Below are 17,201 nucleotides of genomic sequence, written 5' to 3' on the forward strand. Positions count from 1 at the left end.
AAAGACAAACAGCAAACTTACTGACAGCAAGGCACTCCGTATCAGCTGACCTTTGGTAACACGTGTATGTTTCTTCCCTGCTGCAAAAGCAAGGCAGATCATTCAGCTTAAAAAACTCTCAGGGCGACAGTAAGTTATTAAACTTAATAAATTGGATTGTTCACAATCACCTGTTCAAACATTCAGTAATTTCTTGTGTACCAGGACTCCTGCATGCCTTCTCCATATTTAATCCAAAGAAGTTAAAATATCTTGAAATCGAGACTAGAAAATTCATCCCCTAATAGGAGTTGCTTCCATGGAGATTCTCTGGTATCTAATGAAGCCTAAACTGCCATTGAAACTCTTCCTTTCCCGGTCAAGGCATTTGGAATTGATTTCTCTTGTGCATACTCTCAAACATCATCACAGGTAAACTCACATGCAGTATTAATGCAGTTAACACAGTTAAGCACAGATTATACCTGCACTTCAGAATGTATTTGCTAGGGGCAAATACTAAAAGCTGTAAATTCTTTACACCCTTTTATTTTGCTGGAAGCATGTGTTCAGCACTATATTTCCACCTATTAATAAGCTCTGTAGATGTACAGAATAAAGATATTTCAAATATCTTCAAATAAAGAAAATTTTCTAAAAATATGACTGCATACCTGATCTACCCCTGTAGTTTTCCTGCAGGTAAAACTTTCCTTAAAATCTCTAAACAGAGTTATGATTTCAGTTTTATTACCATAAACATGAAGTAACTACAGGAGAAGAGCCAAACTGCTGTAAATTACAGCAGAATTTAGACCAATTAACTTGGCTAATAAGAATTATAGACAATAAATTATTTCATATTTTCCTTTCTGGTTTAGCAATTAAGTTTCGTATATTTGCTTGGTATTGGTTCAATGGGTTATTTTGTTTAAGAATGAGGCAGTAAGATTGCAGCACCACATCAAACCATATGGCACAAACAGCACTTGTACACTTAAAAAGATCAGCAAGAACTGAAATCAAGAACATGTGATACCACATGTTTTTAATGGTATACAAATCAGAAACACAATATATCCTCAAACCTCAGGTTAGTTTCCACAGAGTGTAGTCCGCGTTTTCCTTGTACTACAACTTCTTTTTATTCTGTAAAAGTAATATTTAAAACATAGAGGTAAAATCTGCATATGTTCCAGGATGAGAAAAGGTACTAACTATTTCATACGGATGTTCAGTCGTGCGAGGTGAGGTTCAGACCACATACTTTGTCTCAAGATGGAAGGCAAATAAAATTTAAAACTTACAGCAAAAGAACAATTCAGGAAGCGTACTCTCCAGAACTGCCACAGTCCTACTCAGGTACCCATTCTGGACTGCCAGGAGGCATTACTAAGGGTGTCCATCTTTTGTGATAATAATGTTAATACAAGCCCACACTCTTGCAATAGACTTGGGCTTCATTTCTTCCTCAGTTTTCAGAAGACCACTGTAAGCTAAACACTGTAGGGGAAATCTTCTTGTTATGGTACAACAAAAATCATAAAGGACATCAAGCATACTATAGCAGCTACACTGAACCCAGCTAAGAAAAGTTCAGTCTGGATTCAAGTCCACGTTAACTGGAGTATCTGTCTTTTATCCAATTATTGTTTAGCATTAAATGCATGAACATGACAACAACGGAACTAGAACTCATGGCTCCCAGCATCAACAGAGGGTCTCACCATGCCAGCTGGGACACTACTAGATCTTTATGTACCATCTTACCTCTTTTTTTAATTGTGTTGTAAAGTAATGAACAAAAGTAAATTAAGATTGTGAAAAAGTGTAGGGTGAATTTGCAGCTCCGTACTAAAAACCTTGTCCCTTGAGGGGTTCTGCAGGCACAACAGAGAACAGCTTTCTCTAGACTAAGCACAAAGTACTAACCTTCTGACCCTGACTATGAGCAGTTCCTAGAATTTGGTGGTAAAAGGAAGGTAGGAGAAGAATCTTCAAATCTGTCAAATAGCTACAGGCTGAGAAAACAGATAGATAGGTGTAAGCAAATTCACGAAAGATGAGACTGATTAAAAACCTCAAATGCTTAGTCCCTTCCAGCAATTTAGAGTCTAGTCTATCATTGACTCTCACAACTCACTAGCGCTCTTTTTCATACCACTATGTTTAGTCCCTTGGCTAGTGACAACTTGGAAACTTTTGACAACACACATATCCTTTGTGAGTTTTCTTGCAAGGTTATTTTCCAGTATTCCTTCTCAATTTAAATATTCTAACTTCCTTCTATCAAATAAGGAGGGAAAAGGATTTTGTATTTGTCACATAGACAAGCACTGCAATACAGTACTTCTTGTTACTGCTATATTCCTTTAAAGTAACCTTTTTGTTTTATGCCTTACAGCACCCCTGGGGCGTGGCACTGCATGAACATTGCACATGCTATGATCTGTTTTAAGAAACAGCACTTAAGAGATGCCAGTAAAAGAGAGTCATAGAATTCCTTGGGAAAATTAGAACCCTCCGGCTTCTTTTAATTATTTTACTCCATTTCAGATTTCATCTGAAAAACCACACACTAGATGGTATTATTAGCATCCAAATAAGTAATCAAGGTGATATTTTTCCAATGCATAAATATGTCACAGTACTTTCAAACTTGTCAGATCTTATTTGTACAACAGGATTAGCAACCATTATGTTCTGGACCTTTCTTACACGTAAGAGCGTATTTCTCTGTCACTGTAAAAATCTGTGAAGCAAACTGAAAATACAGACTACAGTCTCTCCTAACGATGATCTATAGTATTGCTGCAAATGTCATAATTTAGTAGTAGCTTGCTGTATTTTTGGCAGAATATGAAATAAAATATTTTACTAAGACTAAACTTCAATTTTTTTAGGCTTTGTAACAAACCACTGCTTTACAACAAATATTGTCTCCAGGGGAACTTTAGAATCTAACTCTTTGAAAAGATGACCTCTTGAATGCTTTTAATGAAATCCCTTGATGCTTTCAATCTGTTCTAAAACTGACCATTTTTTAAATCATCCATAGTCTCTAATGTTAAGATGTTCCAGAAACCTAGATTGCTTAAAAATACCAAAGATTTAAGCTCATGAAAAAAAGATATTTAAAAAACTTAAGAAAAATGAACTTCAGATATAGAACTCCATTTATACATAGTAGCTGTACCCTCTGTAAAATACTGTAATCTAAAACATTTATTTCAAATTGGAAAACATTTTTCAAAAGAAAACATTACAGCTTGTTAGAAAAATGTGACCCTTGGGGAGACAGATTTCTTCAGAAAGATTAGAAAATACCTCTTGTGGAGTTTGCATTAGAGCTGAAGTCCATAAGAACAGAGTATGAACCCACCGTACAGGAAAACTGTAAAATTTTTGCAGTTAGAAAAAAGAATTCCACAGCTAAAAATCACAAATCATTATAAAGGAAGGTAATACCTAAGCGGTATAAATGACGGTAATACTTAAGCAGGGAACAATAGATGAAAATGATAAGCGTGTTGACAAGGCAAGTAATGACTTGCTGTAATATGCCCCATAAATGCCTTAAAACAGTATTTTGATATTGCTGGAGAGCTGTAGCACAGCTCAGTACCACTCTGCCTTCACTGCCACATCTGTTCTCATTCTGTCCCCATAGCAATCAGGCCGCTTCCTACTCAGCTCTCCCCTGGCTGAGCTGTTTGGTTCCCCCAAATCTTTTATATGTGAGTCACTGAAACACTTACTCATACTTAAAAAAAATCACTAAGAATTCAGATGGTGCTAAAATATGTAAGTGGTGTGTAGGTGTGTTATCTGATGCATACAATTACAGAGATCATCCCTCTATGAGTAAGTTTTACATTACAGATAAACTTGATAAACTGACTGTATGATAGGCTTATTATGACCTTTCCTGAACTATGCCCACAAATTAACGCCTACTTATATTATTAGTAACACTCCAAGCCCCTAAGCAGTGTCCAACAGGAAAATACTGCATGTTTTAATTAAAGTAACTTAAATCAGAAACACTTTCTTCCTCCTTACACTCAAGACAGCCTGGAGCGAGTGATGAATTTAAGCTCTCGTATCTCACAACTCTGCCATTGCATTAAATGGAAGCTGCAGATGCCTAGAGAAGAAGGCATCTGCCTCCGGACCTGAGAAGTTCCACGACACTGAATTTTAAGGTCACATTTTATTACATACAGTATAGTCTTCTCCAGTTTGCCTTAGAACACTATGAAAAGTAGGCTAGTTCTCAAAATAATTAGGGTTGAAATATCCATGCTCCTTCTGACACCTCTGAGGAGCACCTCTCAGATAAAGAAGAGAGCGGTCTGAAGCTTGCCATGCTGCACTCTTGGAGACAAAGATCCTCAACTATGGGCAGACTTCTTTTTCCAGCAGGAGCTGTGCTGACTAAAGAAGTTACTGCCCACAAGCTGTCCCCAGCTGCTTGTAACTCTCCCGCTGGCAGGGGCTACTGGCAGGCTGAGATGCATGCATTCATCTGGGTCAGAAAAAATGAATCCAGCAAGCTGAAGCCATTTGAATAGGCTCTCTGGTAACTGGGCTTGTCTGGGCTGAGACAGGTTAGGAAGTGCTCAGAAGCAGCTGAGCTGGCAAGTGTGACTGGCAGGAGACTACTGCAGTCGCTGAGGAATGAAGCAGAGACCGTCATCATATGCAATCAGAAGAGACACCCATTTCCAGTAGTTTTCACACCAAACCACTATCTGCGCCTAATGTACAGATGAATCTGGCAGGAGAGCTTGTTCTCAAAGTTACCTGAATGCTGTTACTCTAATTACACCAGCCACAGTTTAACTAATCAGGCTGCTGTTCTTCTCATTACATTTTTGTAGATTTCTCAAAAAAATTCATCAGTTAGTTGCAAGAATAAGTTTTGGGGACAACTTCTGCTACTAACATGTTTTCAGCTATTTCTCTGAAAAGCTTTAGTGTCTCTGAGGCTGACATTTTGCAGTAAGACACTGCTGCATGTAGAAGTGTATTTTGTTTCTTTCATGAAAAATATTCTATTTTTAAACAAGTGTTAACACTTGGAAAATGAACATTTGGACACAGTTAGGAGGACTGTGAATTGTTGCATCTCCAAACATTCTACCCACGCAAAATACAATCTGTTTCCACCATTCCTCACCTTACCATCTCAGGTCTTACTAAGTTTCATGAAATAACTGAAGCATCAGAGATACAGAGATAGCATCAGTGCCTCCTTAAGACTTGGGAGTATCTTTGGCTGGGAACTGTAAAGGACCTTTTACTCACTCGTTTTAGCGGGTTTGAGCATTTCACAGAGCTTTCACTCAAAAATCATAGCATCATAGAATACCAGGTTGGAAGGGCCCTCAAGGGTCATCTGGTCCAACCTGTCTTGGTGAAAGCACGGTCTAGACAAGATGGCCCAGCACCCTGTCCAGCTGAGTCTTAAAAGTGTCCAATGTTGGAGAATCCACCACTTCCCTGGGAAGGTACTACTGCTTTAGGATGCAAATGCCATTTTATCCATTCATAGACTTGGAAAAGTACACAGATATAAAATCCCTTTGACAATTCTTGGAGTAGATTTCTAGTCCCAAATCTCTCATGTTTAGCTTGCCCATAAGACATTTGTTTTGCAGCACCGTCTACAATCACTAGAACACATTTCTCAGAACAGCAACAACTTCACAGTCTATATCCTTGACACTGGTAGCTTCTGTGGACTAAATTAATGTCATATTTTTGTTAACCATTAGCTTCTGAAAGTATATCATGGTGCAAAATTCTCTGCACAGGTGTTCACTGTCTACAGTGCTGACTACAAGCTATGCATGTGAAAAAGGTTAAAAGAGTATATTTTAGATTTTTAATGTCTAGTACACGCACAACCTCTCTCCAAATTAAATAAATGAACCACATTTTGCCTACATTGAAGCTATTTATTTGCATGTCAAATTGGTAATTTGTAGATAATTTGGAGATCAATCCTGTGAAATATTGCAGAATTTGGCCTTAAAGTTGATAGGAATTCATTCTACCAGGTAGGCACCCATTTGTAATTCTTCCACGGCTACTCAGTATCAAGATGATGACATGGTCATCAGCTAAACTGTGTGCATGAAGCAAAATAAAGGGAACTCACAACCTGCCCAAGACAAAACCTGTAAGTACAAAAGCTGATGTGGATTCTCTTTCATTTCAGGACACATATCTTTCGCAGTAGATCGTAAGTTGTGTTTTCATGACACACAGGCATGGAGATAAACAATCACTGTAACACTGGTGTAAAGTCTGGGTATAGATATGAATCATTAAATGCAAGCAATACACTTAGTTGTTTCTGTTGTGTTGTTAAACGAATAAAACCATTTTGAAATTACTTGCTTTTCAGGGTCAGGATTACAAAATATTGTTTTCAGATGTGAAGTTCATACTGATCTTAAAAAAAACAAGTTCCATACAGTAAAATTATACTGAATAAGTTATTATGCATAACAGGAATGTACATTTTAGATCATCCTTTGCTCTGATTACAGTCTGATGCCTCATGCTGTTGTCATTTTTACAATATAAGTATTTAGTAATGGTGTATGAGAAGTAAAGCTACATAGCAGAAAATAAACTGTTTTACTACATTTACCAACCAGCTTTCAACTCACTGGTTTTAAAATTCTTCTCTTTCCTTACTCCTACAGTAGAGAGATTTAGCAAAACTGTTTACTGAGATGGCTTCATATAGCAAAATCATTCAGATTTCTACTAAGCAACGCTTGTTTTGTTGTTTGTCTTTGGAATTTTGCAGCACTAATGGTCCTGTTTATGCCAAGATTAATAACCAACAGTTGCAAATATATTTCAAACAACTGGAAGCTGAAGAGGAAACAGATCATATCAATGGATTTGTTTGTGAACAGACTTCAATTCAACCATTGTGCATGAATCACAATTCAGAGGTCACTTTTTTTATTAGTTATGCTCTAGAAGCCATAAATAATGTATTAATTTTAAAGAATTACATGAACTGACCAAATCCACATAATCCTCTAGAAGTTTCCTCCAAACGACTAGCAAGCAACATTCCTTTGAAGTTCATTCATAGTTTTCAGGATGATTTTCAACAATATCTTCTTGACACCAGAAGATAAAAAATACACTTCTAGAATCTGCAATTCAGATACTATACGGAAAACAGATTAATATTCTGTAATAATCTGTGATCAAGATGGAATTAAAAACCATGATGTATACTCTGATTATCAACAATTCATCTACTATCCTCTTTCAGATGTGCATGGCACAATTTCAAAACAACAGGGATGATTGGTCTTCTGTCACTTTAGTCCACACAGGAATAACCAAAGAAAAACCAAAAATCTTAGTATCAGTCTCACTCCTATCTTAGCTCACTGTGGTTCCCAGTGAAAAAAAGCTGTCCTGCCAAGATTCACTTGCATTTCCCTAAAACGTGAGATTTACTATCATACTTACTTTGTAAAATATAATTAAGAGAATTAAACAGACAGCTATGGATAATGTGGGAATACTAAACTTTTCACAAAAACAGGTAGCCATGCATGGAGAAAGCACACTGGTCTGCCTAATAAAAGTATGCGATGTTTTACCTCTCTTCCATCAGCCTCCCCCCCCCCAGTTTCAACAATGACTCTCAGCACTATTCTTTTAATTTTTAGCTTCCATCATCTGTTCACTAAAGAAGTCTTAATTCACATGTATTTACTTTCTCTTCTAGTGACAGGTTGCCAAGAACTTCTCAAGAAAGTATACAGACTCTGCATACTCCCTCTACTCGCCACTTAATTTTTCCAATTCCATTTCAAAACTGAGCTTTGGTTTAAAGATCGCAGTTGGCATACACGTGGAACAGGATTAGGTGATATTGTTGCATCTATTAGTAGGGGATTAGACTTGATGAGCCAGAACATCCTCTTCTGTCTCAAGTTCTAATTTAACCTTTACCTTTATCAGCCTGTCCTAAATTGTCTCTTCCACACTGAACAGAGAAGCTCTAATCATCGTTCATGAACAGCCTAGTCTTCTGGTATGGTTCTCATGCTATGCGTTTTTACTAAAACATATGCCATTCAGCCCTTCCCTTCGTGACATCCATGTCCGTGTATTCCTTTGTCCACGCCCTCTTTTCACTCATCCTTAAACATTCTTTCTTGTCTAGTCCTGTCCACTAATTTGTAAACACCCTAGTAAAACACCTTCCTGCTGCTTCTGTTGTACGTCACTCTGGATTCTTCCTAATTAGTTCTTTAATCTGCTGAAGTTATCAATATCACAAACATATTAAAGAGTTTCTGGATCTATGTTTCTTACCTCTCCTGCTGGTGTCATACTCTCCTTGGATGACATTCCTAAGCCCAACTTCTTCCTCCATTGCTTTTCATCCTTGACTTCAACATAACATGTTTCTGAAAATAATTTTGAATTCTTCTATCAATCTGAAACTCTCACCTCTTTTCAACTTCAGAGCTCTGATTTCCTGTGGAGGCACGATCACTCAGGAAAAAATTCAGTATGGTGAAAACTGAATATATTAAATTATATTAATCCAATTTTAAACTCAAAATTCTCTGCAGCCAATTCTGCTGTTCCTAACTTACATTAAAATACAATGTCTTAGAACTTAATATCTAAGAAGCTGACAAATTCTATCAGTTCTTATGTCAGCATTTCCAAAATACATTTCTTTCCCCTAAAACTTGGCATGCAGCTTTCCATTTCATGTGAGGATATTCTAGCGCTTCCTGGTCTACTCACTACACTTACCGCCTCACTACTCTTGAGTTCATTCAAAGAAGTGTATGTTTTCTCCTCTCTGCCTCTTAAAACTCAGAGCTGCTGCTTCTCATTCAACTTTCAATCACTGGATTTTATTTTCCTCTCCATCTACTTCCTGACTTTTACCGTTAAGTCTGCATGATACTTCCGTATCTGTTTATTGCTGAAATCATATTTTCTAACTCTCACCTTGGTGCTTTCTTTTAATTTGCCTGCTGTGCTAGAAATTTCTAAAGTCACCATACAGCCTCTAATCAAATCGCCACTTAAACCATCTCCCTATTTTGAGCTCATTTAAAAAACACAAAATTAAAATGAGAACAAGTATATCATATCACCTGTAAGTCCACAAGAAATGGCATTCTCCAAAGAGTTTATCATACTTCTATGGAGCAAAACTATACACGTCTTCCAATCACCATTGTTTTCCTTTTCATAATTATTTTTAATATAATTCTTACTGATTAAGAAGCCTTCAAAATCTGAGTTATAACAATGTTATCAAGTATTTCTTTGTAAATCCATAAATTTCGATTTACAAATATAAACTTTGTTTACTATTAAGCACACCTAACTTTTTATTTATTGATCTATGCCTAAGCCTACAAGCTTCTGTCCGTATGTATAAACTCCTTCATTTTCTCTACTGTTTCATTTTAGCATTCTAGTGAAAAAAAACCCTAAAGAAATGGAAAAACATAGTTTGATTTCTAGAGGAAGTAAAAACATGCTTTCAGACAAGGCTGCACCTCCAGTTTCAGTTACAGGAATTCTATTAAAGGTCTAAGAACTAATTCTGATGTCTGTAGAATATAAGCAGTACAACTACATTATTTTTTAAGCTATGGTTTCCTAAGTTGGATTCCATTTTGTTTCCTCTGAAAATAATAAACAAACAGTATTTTCACACTTTCCCTGTATAGATACTAAACTCAGTAATCTGACATGCCAATTTGAGATAATGAAGCTAAGACACGATTTGAAAAACACAGGTTTTCTCATAAAAATGTTCAGGCTTAGGCACTTATGTCAATACTTTGCAAACCAGATAAAACCATCCTGATTCTGGAAGCACAAACAGCCCCTCATCTCATTAAAACCCAGAGAATCTAAATGTACTATGCTTTTTTAAAAAATCAATTCATTTATATGAAGAAGTCTAAAAAAGTATTTACATGCCCAACTTTCAGCTACTTAATATGAAAGCAGATCTTAACATCTTAAATGTCTAAATTCTGGAATATGATGACAGGTTTGAAAAATAGAGCACCACGTAAAGCTGGTCATATTTGCAGTCTCCTTTTATTTGAAAGGTAATCGTGTCCATATGCCAGACAACAAAATACAACATTTTCTGCTGATACTTTGTAGTTAAGATGCACTTTCACTGATGCCAAGATCTGACTTTGGGTCACAATTACAGCCCATTTTTGCTACATGATTAAACCAAAAAATTCCACTTTAAATTACAACGTCTAAAAATCTACTGACCTTTCAATACTGAAGTTGGAATGAGACAATTCAAAGATCCTATGAGTTTGAGCTGAAATTAGCTGTTGAATTTAAACAGCTGGAGGGGGGAAAGGTGACATAGCTGAAGGAAGTATATTGAGAGCAGCAGCACTCCCTTTAGGAGAGAAACAGAGAACAGTTAGTAAAAGGATGCAGGATAAATAATGTGAGAAAACCCGTGTCTATAAAATGAAAAAGGGATAAAAAGAGAGAAAAATGTGTTGAGAGCAGTAGTAAGTCTTAACAGAAAGTGGAACAGAAAAGACAAAGGGAAGCAAAGAAGTCTTGCCTCTAAAACTGTAATTATTTGCCTCTGATTAAAGTGTAAAACAGAGAGGTATGTTATTACAGAATAAACTGGCACGGGGTTATTTGGGAGTCTCATGTAAAGCTGGGATAGAGAGTCACTCGAATAACAGCTAGTTCCACAAGTGTTCTGACCATGGCTATATTGACAAAGGTACATTCTCTAAAACCTGCAGCTGGACAGGACAAAACAATAACTCAAAATGCAAATGATGGCAGGTAGTGGTACTGGTACTTTAGTCAGCATTACATCTATGCATATGTCATGGAATGAATCTAGCAATATCAATGTAATTTCAAATTTATACTGCAGTGTCATTCAGCTTCTCAGACCAGGAAGATACCAAGCACTGTTCCAAGCACTAAATCAAGCACAGCCTCAGGCTCTAAATATATGACACCTGTTTGGAAGCAGTTGTAAGAAAAAAAGGATTTAGTTTCTAAAAACTATATGCAAGCACTAGTTCTAGGGAAGGTGCTACCTTCCTGCTAAAGCATGAGGCTAAGAGCCAGAATAAGCACAGCCGCTAAATGCTAGGCTGATCTAGGACTTTGTCTTGATAATTGCATCCTTGCATAACAAGATTTGTATTGCAGTTTCAGCTTGATACAACATACTTTTATTTTATTTCCTAAGCAATGATGTGACGATTTCCACACTTCCGTGGTATACATCTCGTGACACTCATTGTTTATGGGTTAGCATGGCTAATAAGAATTGACTTGTCACCAAGGAAAGAAATTTTAGAACCAGGCTATCTTCATACTGGATAAGAGATAACCCAACAGGAAAAGCATGTACATTACTGATCCGCCACGTGCAAAATAAAAACCAATTTAAGTAATTCCACTATTCCGCAAGCAGTATTATTGAAGTACTATGATTACTACACCAAACAAATGTGAGTATAATTTCCATGTGCCTTTATGTGAGACAAACATTATATTTTACCTTATTAACTAGTTCTGTAATGCTGCTAAATAGCTAGAAATTGTACCATATTAGTATTGCAAATGCCCTTCATAGACCTGACTAATCCTTGAAAGGGAATTCCCCGGACCAAATCCTAACCAAATGGCTACAAAAGGCTCTCATCCACTTCTCTCTTTCATGATGGACAAAATTCAGATTGGATTTGTGAAAGTTAGGAAAAGTTTATGGTCACTGGGATCAGAGCAAAATGCCAACCAATTGACTTCTGTCTGTGGAAAGGACGTAGCGTTATAGTGGGAACTACTGAACTCAGCAAGCTGCATTTGTGCGCAGAGAGCAACTGTACTATCACTCCATTTACTCAGTGTACTTACTCAGACCTTTCTAGGACAACTTACTTCTAGAAATGCTCCCTCACTATGGAGTGTGAACTACAAGGTGGAATATAAACATACAGCTTATGCAAATACAAACTGTAATCACGCATCCTAAAAAAAGGCCGGTCATCTCACTATCATTGCCTCACTGAAACAAACATATCATTACTGCATAACTTTCTCTGAAGATAACAGGAAGTCTTGATCCTTACTTCAACACTGGATTTGGTTCAATGGCTTATTTAATTTTCTTATAAAACACTATCATCATCTAGTGGTATATTTTGCTACTATGTAAACTGCATGTAATGGAAGATGAAAACATTTCATTTACTTAGCATTAAAACATTTAGAAGAAGACATAGATTTATCATCTTGCAGTTATGCCAAACTATGTGGAGGTGGGAATGAAAAATGAAGTAACATGAAATAAACTTGACAGAACCATTGAGGATATTCAGAACAAACAACATGGCGACATTTTATATGATGGAAACTTGAATAATTTTCTGTCCAAAGATGAAGATAAACTAAAAAAAAAATACAGCTTGAGGATGCTTCATATCCTCATTCATATTATCCATAAAGTATAAAGGGACATGAGCAAATATTTTGAAAGAAAACTTCACAGGTTTTTTAAACAAAGTATTTTTCACAGTGTTCTTCTAATAATGGGGGGGGGGAATAAATTTCCCATTTACAAAAGTCCCTTATTTATTATGAACATACAACCAGAATCTACATAAACAAGTTGTTGACTTACGTGGTAACTTTTCAGTCTAACAAAATCGACTTTCATGGAGATGAACCTTTCTGAATTTCTGCTGAGATTTTTAATGTGTTCCACAAGGTCAGCACAGAACTTGTAGCCACCTTTGAGGACACAGAGAACCACAATATCATTGTCTCCAATGTCTTGCATAATATCTTTGGCCAAACGTTCTGTCCTGCGACAAAAAAATTAAGGATAAAATAACATTAGATGCAGATTCTCTAAGTTCATGGTATGCTTTCCATGTTGTTATAAAGAAACACTATGGTGAGTGTACTGCTTGACTGACAGTACTTTAAGTGTCTTGACTTGACTGGGTTTGGATCAAGTTCACAGCAGGCAGATATAGAGTGATGGATACAAGACGCAAAGCATGTGAATCAAACTCCTTTAACCTTAAATGCATAAATTCCCCAGTTATAGGAAAGGGAGTAACACATCGCAGCATATGTTGAATTCATAAGCATTTCAGAGACTTCAGAGTTCAGAATGCACTTAGCCTTCAGTTTTACCTCACAGGAATCATCAATATAAAATAATCCAGTACAATCCCCTAACTTGTTGTGCTAGTTGCTATACAAGAACAATAAATTAAGTGAAGGATAAGGAAGAGAATTATTAGAAATACTTCACACTGATAGACTTTGGAAGATGCTGCCTCTACAATTTTAATAAAAATACAAACAAATACTATAAAGAAATATAGCATCAGTCAAAATTTTATAAAAAGTGTACATTATCACTATTTCACACAGCAAAAAAGAAGAGTGCAAAGAGCTTAAGTGACTTGTTCAAAGTCACACACATGAGAATAATCAAGGTTATGCTCCATTTAACCCAGAATTGCAGGTTTCTTCTTTTTGACAATTCCGCATTGCAAACACAATGCGGCAGATTATTGAAACCAAAAGATATGCACTTCTGCCATACAACAGTACGTAAATTTTCCAGATAAAAGTAATAAACATGAATGCTTATCTTAGTACCTTTGCTTTCTAAAGAACAAGGTAGATGGCATTTCTAGACCTAAAACAGGGTACCAGGTAATTTTTAGATGTAAAGCAGGTTATCAGCAGAAAACTGAACAGTGTTGTTTGATGTTTTGAGGAAAAACGGCTCAGGGCATTATTTTCTGTGAACACTTTTGCTGGAAAGTTTTTTGCTAGCTCTCTGAATTAGATCAGTAGTTTCAATGAGAGTGGACTTCTTGACAGGATGCAATTTATTAAACAATCCTGTAATTTATCCCATGTCTTTCATGATTACATTTTTCAGGTTTTTTTCTCTACCCACTGTAATATGGGAATCCATTTGCCACTAGATAATCGAACTTCAGTGAAATCTACATGTGTGCATATACCAGAGAAGAATAAGCTCTAAATTGAAGATATCCTAGTTATGAGCAAAAGCTGCTGCTTCATTTTCACATCTTTGTATTTGTAATGCTCAAGTAAATTCCATAGAGCAGCAATTAGTATTTTTTACATTTGAAAAATAGAAGGTATCATTGTATCATCTTATTTGACCTCAAATACATAATTCCTTTTACTGATGTAAGAATGAAGATTAGTAAAAGACTTTCATTTTACTGAAGATTAGTAAAATAGTCTTTTATAATCTTTTATCAAGTCTGAGCATAATGGTGAAAACCTCTCATTAAGAAGAAACATTTCTCTAGTAATTTTCATTTTTTTATATTATTCCTCAGATTGTTTGAAGAGCTGACATTTAAAAATTCCAAAGACCGCTTCGTATTTTAAGAGTATGAACTCCAGTATAGAGAAAAATGTACTAATTTCAAATTCTAAATAAAAACATACCAGTTTTTTAACCTACATTTAATTGCTACCAACTGACAAGAAAATTTTCTCAAGTGCTGAGCCTTCTTCCTACATAAAAATTTTGATCATCACAATATATTCAGTTCTGTGTCCTTTTCCATCAGAATAGAATCAGTCTTTTCTACTGGAGTAAGAAAAAACAGCAGAGTTCATTCTGCTGGAGTACAAAAACACTGGAGTTCAATACTTCAAACAAATTTATATTGAATTCTATAAAAACTGAAGTTCTAACATATTTATTTAAAAAAGAGGAATTAAAAGTCAGTTGACCATAACCAAGAGAGATGAAAAATTCAACACAATGGTAACTGAAAAGGCAATGAAAGAAAGCTTGTGTTTAAAAACAAACACAGGAGTCATAGCTCTTCCTTATGACGGATCTTTACAATCTCCTTTCAAGGCATTCCAACAATTTTAGTACTTGCGACTGGCTACTTAAATGTGGTAGGTAGAAAGCTGCAGGCTGAAAATATCCCATGAAATTCCATTCAGATAGTCCCAATAAATACGCTGTTGAAAATTACCATTTCCATTTTGTAACTTTTTCATAATATTTTTAACAGCATGCCAAAATAATAACTGAGCATGAACACTGAGGTGGACTACCACAAATACCAAAGCACCATCAAACGGCTACAGTGAGAGCACATGGGAACTACTACAAGGTAAGGAATGAGGTATGATCAAGCTTTCCCACTGCCACCCTTCGAACCTAGCATCTGGACCCAAATGGTCCACAACAGACTTTTCGGTTGTGCTGAATGGCAGAAGTCAATGGTGCAGTTGGGAACCATTAGGGAGTTGCCAAAGTTGTACATAACTGAATGTAATTCTTTCTTCTTTTTGTATTAAAAACACAGCATGGTTAGGGTGCAAGTGGGACATTCAAGTATAACTGTATTCAAAGCTTTGAACTTGCCCTTTCACCTTCAGTTCAGCTCTCTTGTCATTCATATTCCAATGTCAATTTCTGTATGATCACAGTCTCCTTTTTGTGGGATCCCTGTCTCATTCAATGCCTAAATCAGAAATTAGGTGAAAGAAATGAGACAGTGAGCTGCAAAGACAACTACAAGTCTAGCATTTCCTTACCTTTAAGCATTTATTTACTTCCCAAATTAAATAAAGTATTTTTATAATTGCTAATATAACATTTTAGGACAAATGTTATATACACACTGCCTGTGGATGACAGGCTTTATAAAAAAGAATAATACTACTGACCAAAGAATTTATTTAGTAACATTCAAACTACACATACCTGTCAACAATAATGCCGTGAGGTATGAGCACATATTCCAGATCTCCATAGTAGTGCTGAGGATAAGTGAACAAATCCAGACTGTATCCGGGCCAATTGTCTGAAATCTATATATCAAATAGTACTATTAAGAATACTTCATGGTGTTTGACAACACGTAACTGATAGAAAACGAGTGTTCTAGTACACTCTATTGGCTGAATTAATTGTATGACACACTCCCTTCCAGTTATAATTTCACAGAATCACAGAAACACTAAGGTTGGAAAGGACCTTCAAGATCATCAAGTCCAAGCATTAATCCAGCGCCACCATGTTCCCTAAACCATGTCCTGAAGCACCACATCCACTCGTTTTTCGAACATTTCTAGAGATGGTGACTCCACCACCTCCCTCGGCAGCCTGTTCCAATGCTTAACCACCCTCTTGGTCCGTAAAGAAATTTTTCCTAATATCCAATCTACACCTCTCCTGGCACAACTTGAGGCCATTTCCTCTCGTCCTATCACTGGTTACTTGGGAGAAGAGACCAACACCCTCCTCACCACAACCCCCTTTCAGGAAGTTGTAGAGAGCGATAAGGTCTCCTCTCAGCCTCCTCTTCTCCAGACCAAACAACCCCAATTCCCTCAGCCGCTCCTCATAAGACTTGTTCTCCAGACCCCTCACCAGCTTCGTTGCCCTTCTCTGGACACGCTCCAGCACCTCAACATCCTTCTTGTAGTGAGGGGCCCAAAACTGAACACAGGATTCAAGCTGCGGCCTCACCAGTGCCGAGTACAGGGGCACAATCACTTCCCTACTCCTGCTGGCCACACTATTCCTGATACAGGCCAGGATGCTGTTGGCCTTCTTGGCCACCTTGGGCACACTGCCGGCTCATATTCAGCCGGCTGTCAACCAGCACCCCCAGGTCCCTTTCTGCCGGGCAGCTCTCCAGCCACTCCTCCCCAAGCCTGTAGCATTGCATGGGGTTGTTGTGACCGAAGTGCAGGACCCTGCACTTGGCCTTATTAAACCTCAACTTACTATTTCACTTTTCCTATTCATTCTTTTGCTTCTCAGTATAATGTCAGAAATCAAATGCTACAGTTTTTTTCTCCACAGAATGGGAAATTTCACCTGAAATTACAAACAACTAGATAGAAAAAGCAAATATTTAATACTAAACTAGTGGCAAGTCTAAGTTTCTTACTACTTTCAAACTTGAAATGCAAATGTAAGATTATGCAAATATAAGAAGGGATTCTCCAACGGGAGAGTCAGACAGCGGGATAAAGAGTCATAAAATCATACATTAAAATTGTACATTTCTGGTTTAGAGGTATTTAGAAGTTGCACATAAATAAATATTCTACAGATGAAACAGCACATACGGAGAATACGT

At 36.7% G+C, this 17,201-nt stretch overlaps 1 protein-coding gene across 1 annotated transcript in view; it reads right to left on the reverse strand.

Annotated features, from left to right (window-relative positions):
- The window catches only part of PRTFDC1 (phosphoribosyl transferase domain containing 1), a gene marked incomplete at its 5' end in the record, with an annotated part of 44,959 nt that extends 28,232 nt beyond the window's left edge, over positions 1 to 16,727 (reverse strand). Inside the window, 3 exons of the mRNA XM_010282739.1 lie at positions 12,704 to 12,887; positions 15,815 to 15,921; positions 16,716 to 16,727. Coding sequence (XP_010281041.1) covers positions 12,704 to 12,887; positions 15,815 to 15,921; positions 16,716 to 16,727 — 303 coding nt within the window. The remainder of the gene's footprint in view (positions 1 to 12,703; positions 12,888 to 15,814; positions 15,922 to 16,715) is intronic.
- Between the last annotated feature and the right edge of the window lie 474 nt (positions 16,728 to 17,201).

This window comes from Phaethon lepturus, unplaced genomic scaffold (assembly GCF_000687285.1).
Source record: "Phaethon lepturus isolate BGI_N335 unplaced genomic scaffold, ASM68728v1 scaffold7482, whole genome shotgun sequence".
Taxonomy (NCBI): domain Eukaryota; kingdom Metazoa; phylum Chordata; class Aves; order Phaethontiformes; family Phaethontidae; genus Phaethon; species Phaethon lepturus.